The sequence below is a fragment of the Zingiber officinale genome, chromosome 10A, assembly GCF_018446385.1.
Source record: "Zingiber officinale cultivar Zhangliang chromosome 10A, Zo_v1.1, whole genome shotgun sequence".
Lineage (NCBI taxonomy): Eukaryota > Viridiplantae > Streptophyta > Magnoliopsida > Zingiberales > Zingiberaceae > Zingiber > Zingiber officinale.
In genome coordinates, this window is record NC_056004.1 from 88,787,091 (window position 1) to 88,792,230 (window position 5,140).

The following is a 5,140-nucleotide window of genomic DNA, read 5'->3' on the forward strand; positions in this document are numbered from 1 at the left end:
TAGTCTCATTGACTATCTCTGAGTGATCGGTCCGCAGGATAAATTAGAAAATACATGTGACGGTCAATCCAGACGTCCAGCATCCTTTGATTGCGTTCTCCATTTGAAGAAAAATTTTACCAAATACGTCGTAGCTAGGGATCGAACTGCGAGTATCTGGATGATAACCTGAATATCCTATCATGGCACCTTACCCCTAGGACAAGTGATATATGAACAATTGTGATAAAAAGGTAAATATGTTCGCCCTCAGTGTCCCTGTCAATCCGTCCCAGGATCAACATGGAGGAGGTAAATCACGGACAGCTACTAGCCTTTGAAATAGAAAATGATATATGAACAAGAACCATGAATTATGGGTTCTTTGAGGAGGATTAGAGATCCGGGAGTCAAAATCTAAATTAGTAATCGAATGTCTATTTATAATTTACCTCAATCATACTAAACTTAAACCTTTTATCATGATTAATCATGGGATGTGGACTAAGGAGCTACTTTAATAAAGTAGGTGGGAAACAGTTAATACTAACAGGTAAGGCACCAGTCTGAATAGTGGCCAGCTTCATTGGATTCTCCCATCATCATCAGTAAATATATGAGTGTGGCAAATGAAATGATTGCTTTTAAGTACAAATTAAGAGAAAAGGAGTGATGACTTTTACTGTGGAAGGAAGGAAGGAAGCAACACATCTACACTTTGATTTGACTATGGAACTTGGAAGAAGAAGTGATCTCTAACAGAGGTTGCGACTGTGAAAGTTTAATCTGTTGGAAGGTGAGAGAGGTTCGAGTTCAGAGAGTCTAAGCAGCTCCTCCAGGTAGTCGACGCCCAAGTCCTCGAGCTCCAGGACATTCTGCGCCGCCTTGCTCTTGCGGCTGATCCGCCGCCGCCGCAGCGAGTGCTTCTTCTTGAGCGCCATCACGAGTGAGTCGTCGCCGCCGCCGCCTTTGCCCCAGCCGAGCTGCTGGATCGACTCCTGCACGCGCTCGATGGGGAAATTCAGCACCGCCAGTTGGCCCCGCATCGACAGCGCCGCCTGGTCGTAGGCCATGGCGGCGGCTTCGGCGGTGTCGAACGTCCCCAGCCACACCCGGATCCCGTTCCTGGTGGAGTCCCTGATCTCCGCAGCGAACTTCCCCCATGGCCGCTTGCGGACCCCGCGGTAACCCAGCACGCCGCCGCCGCCGCCGCTTCTGGGCGGCGGCCGCTCTCCCCGCCGCCGCCTAGACTCGGCCTCCTCGGGGCCCCTGGCTCCTCCCTCGCCGCCGCTCTCGGCTATCATTTCGAAGAGGACCATCTCATTGCTGTCGTGGACGTCGAGCGGGAGGGATTTCCCCGGGGGAAAGGATTCGAACGACGGACAGGAGGAGGATTCCGACGAGAACTCGGAGTCCATATATCCTCAATTAATTGGCTAGATTATTCCTAAAAACGGGGAAGAATCTCGATAGATAGATTTTGGATTGGATATGGATATTGGAAGGGTTGGGAGGGGGATTTATACTTGGGAAACTTCGAAAGTGAATTCAAAGGCGTCGAGCAAATTAAGCGATCGATCGAGCAGACGACGAAGAAAAGTAAGCGCCCGGTGGGCGGAGGAGAGACAGGGACAGGTGGGCGGGAGGATTTTCAATTGCTGCGGGGCCCGCGGTCTCACGTGGTCGGATGACGTACGGCGGCTATATGAGACAAAGCCGTGTGACGTCATTCGCGACAGCGACAGATGCATGGGATAGAGATATAGATTCGGCCGGATCCAATGGCTGCCCCTCGTGGCGGGGAAAGGATCTTGGCCTCTTCGGCTGCCAGAAATTACTTCTAATTTGCAAAATTAATTAATTAATTGTGTTGGGAAAGTGTGGGGAAGGCTCCTACTGGCGAGGCTGGGTGTCTCGGGCATTAGGGGGTCATACGAGGTTAAATATCTGATAATTGGATTTTTTTAATCTCACTTTTTAGATTATCTAATCAAGATTTAGATAGGATTAATATAAAATATTATACTTATAGGTAAAGTAATATAATAAAAATATATTTAAAAAAGGATTATCCGGTACTTGGCAAAGAATTTTTTTAGTCCCTATTATAAAAAAATTATAAAATAGTTTTCACTATTAAACTTATTGCATATTAATTTTTTTTATATATTTTTTTTATCTTGTTTGTCCCTTCCATATCCAAAGTTCAATATGTAGCATTAATTCTATATGAGTGGACTAAAATCTTCATAATTTAGACTTATGCTTGATTAACATATACACAACTAATTATCATTAATAAAAATTAATTTTGATTAAGTAATCTAATGCTTAATTGCATATAAAGGGAGGTTTGAATAAATTGGATGTGGATTCAATGTGTAGATCCAATAATTTGGTTCATTAACATTAATGATTTGTTAATGATAGATGAGTTTTAAAATAGATTGTCCCTATAGGATAGGCTTGATGATATATAAGAGAAGATACTCATGGAGTAGGGCAAGTTCTTGAACTTCTTCATGAACCTCCTCTCATCCCCATTGAGAAATGTTGGTGCAACCTTAGGTCAAGGTTGACCTGGTTGACCTGACTCGAGTTGACCTGACTCGAGTTGTGTTTTGATGTTTGACGATGTTTGACGAGAAGAGAAGTTCTATTCTTGATGTTTGACAAGAATAGATGTTTGGGAGATTGTTGGTGCAACCGTAGGTCAAGGTTGACCTGTTTGACCTGATTCGGTGAAAAGTCCAAGTATGGAGACTTGGCACTGGAAAAGTCCAAGTATGGAGACTTGGCACGGGAAAAGTGAAGCTTGGCAGAGGAAAAGTCACGGTGAGTGAAGCCAGTGGAAATCTGGAGGTAGGCGGTGAAAATCCTAGTGAGTGAAGCTAGGTGAAGGTGAAAGTCATGGTGAGGCAGGTGAAAGTCCAGTGAGTGAAGCCGCAAGGAAAGTCCGGTGAGTGAGCCAGGCAAGTCCCGTGAGTGAAGTCGAGCGATTGGAAATCGGTGAGTGAAGCGGTAAAACCCTAGTAAGTGAAGCTAGGTGAAATTCCTGGTGAGAGGCCAGGAAAATCCAGATGGATCAAGGGTGATCGGACATCGGTGTTGGGAATCCAAGTAGATCAAGGGAGTGATCGGATACTTGGCACGAGAGAAAGCCCAGTGGGTCAAAGGATTGACCGAACACTGTGGAGAATTCTAGCAGTTAAGGGTGACCGATCTAGGAATGATGAACCAACAGTCAAGGTTGACCGGATGTTGGTGTAAAAGCCTGAGGTTTAGGGCAGGGTTTGGATCGGTTTGGGGACCGATCCATACATCGATAGCCCGATCGGTCACCGATCGGTAACCATCCAAGAGTTTCATCAGAGTTATCGATCGGTCTGGAGACCGATCAGACAACGATCAGGAGGCGCAAAGAAGTTCGGGAGAAGAGAAGCTTGATCGGTCTACGGACCGATCAGGAGGTTCCCTGATCGGTCTTTCTTCTGTGTTTCTTCGCTTTCTTTGCTTTCTTCGCAGGATATAAAAGGAGGGCTGCTGCTGCGAGCCTCCATTCTTCTTCTTCTTCTTTCTTCTTCTTCCTTGGATTGAAGCTTCTGCTTCTGTGCTCTGAGGTTCTTCGATCAGCTGCTGCGTTTGGGTTGTGAAGTTGCTGCTTCATCGCCTCCGATCGACAGAGAAGGCAAGCGAGTGTTGCATTCATATTGTTGTTTGTATTTGTTTCTTGCTTTCCTTGTACTCCTTTCTTGTTGTTATAAGTATTGTGGCGAGGTTTCTCCACCCACAAGGAGCATTTATTAGCCGGTTCTCTGGGGACTCATCCACCGACGGATTGATAGGCTTCGTCCACCTTACGGACACGCCGAGGAGTAAGAGTTTATCTCCGAACCTCGTTACATCGGTTTGTTTGAGGTTTGTCTTCTTTCCCTTTCGTTTCTGTGTTTATTTTCCGCTGCGCTAACACGTTTTGTAGAAACGCGACGATTTGGGGTCGGCTATTCACACCCCCCTCTCTAGCCTCCGTACGAAGGATCCTAACAAGAAAGAATATGGATTGTCATCGCCCACTTCTATAAAGGATTATTCTGCGCTTGTAGGAAGGCGACAAATAAGAAGCAATAGTTCTTAGCGATGGATTCAGGTCAGCTCTTCACTAGCTATTATTTCAAATTTCTATATTACTTTAAAGATTGATGATAGCTAGATCTTTAGTTTATTATTGATGTATCACAATTCTAACAATTCATATCAGATCTAAGGATTAGCTTATTGTCAGTATTTTAAGGCATAAGAATTATTTTTCAACATTTTGACACATATACATCGATTTTTTGCATTTGATTCTATATGGATGAGTGAAATTGATGTGTATTCGTTGAATGTATCATAGATAGGTTAGGATTTGTCCTATGAATCAAGTTTTTTTACATTATCTACCAAGAATGTGATTGACAGTGCAATTTTAGGATTTTTGACTTGAAAAATAGTGATCATAAATAAAGTTTTTTAGTTATCAATCAATTAGAGAAGGTCCCCAATCAATTGGTAATCATGAATCATTGTGGCAAAAAGGTGAATATACTCGCCCCCAGTGCCCCCGCCAACCCGTCCTAGGGTCAACACGAAGGAGGTAAATCACGGGCAGCTACTAGCCTTTGGAAGAATGACTAGCACATAAGGGAGGTATTTACCTCGGCTTTGCCGAGATTCGAACCCCAGACCTCATTGTGGCAACACCTCATACGCTAACCACTAGACCCATCCAAGGGGACTGGTAATCGTGAATCATGAACAGAGAGCTCCTGAATCAATTGGTTGATTGATTAATGTTGTCCAATCAATTAGCATAAGGACCAATTGATTGGGAAGCCCAGAATCACAAACAAAGGGTTCCCGGATCGATTGATGCTTACCAATCAATTAGCATAAGGACCAATTGATTAGGATGCCCAGAATCACAAACAGGCTCCTAGATTTATTAGCTGATTGATTGGTGTTTACCAATCGATTAACATAAGGGACAATCGATTAGGATGCCTAGAATTGCAAATAGGTCTCAGAATTGATTGAGTGAACGATTAGTGTTCATCAATCTATTAGCCAATCGATTACTGAATCTGGGTTGTCAACAAAGGATTTCTAAATTGATTGGCGG

General features: G+C 44.1%; 1 protein-coding gene across 1 annotated transcript; it reads right to left on the bottom strand.

Moving 5' to 3' along the window:
• Positions 1 to 600: 600 nt before the first annotated feature.
• LOC122027262 (ethylene-response factor C3-like) lies at positions 601 to 1,511 on the bottom strand. Its single transcript, XM_042586186.1, has one exon. It carries the CDS (start codon positions 1,395 to 1,397, stop codon positions 735 to 737), a length of 663 nt encoding a protein of 220 aa, XP_042442120.1. The 5' UTR covers positions 1,398 to 1,511; the 3' UTR covers positions 601 to 734.
• Positions 1,512 to 5,140: the final 3,629 nt, after the last annotated feature.

Bases quoted from the DNA above. Each gene is read 5' to 3' on its own strand.
- LOC122027262 (XM_042586186.1), bottom strand. From the start codon at position 1,397: ATGGACTCCGAGTTCTCGTCGGAATCCTCCTCCTGTCCGTCGTTCGAA.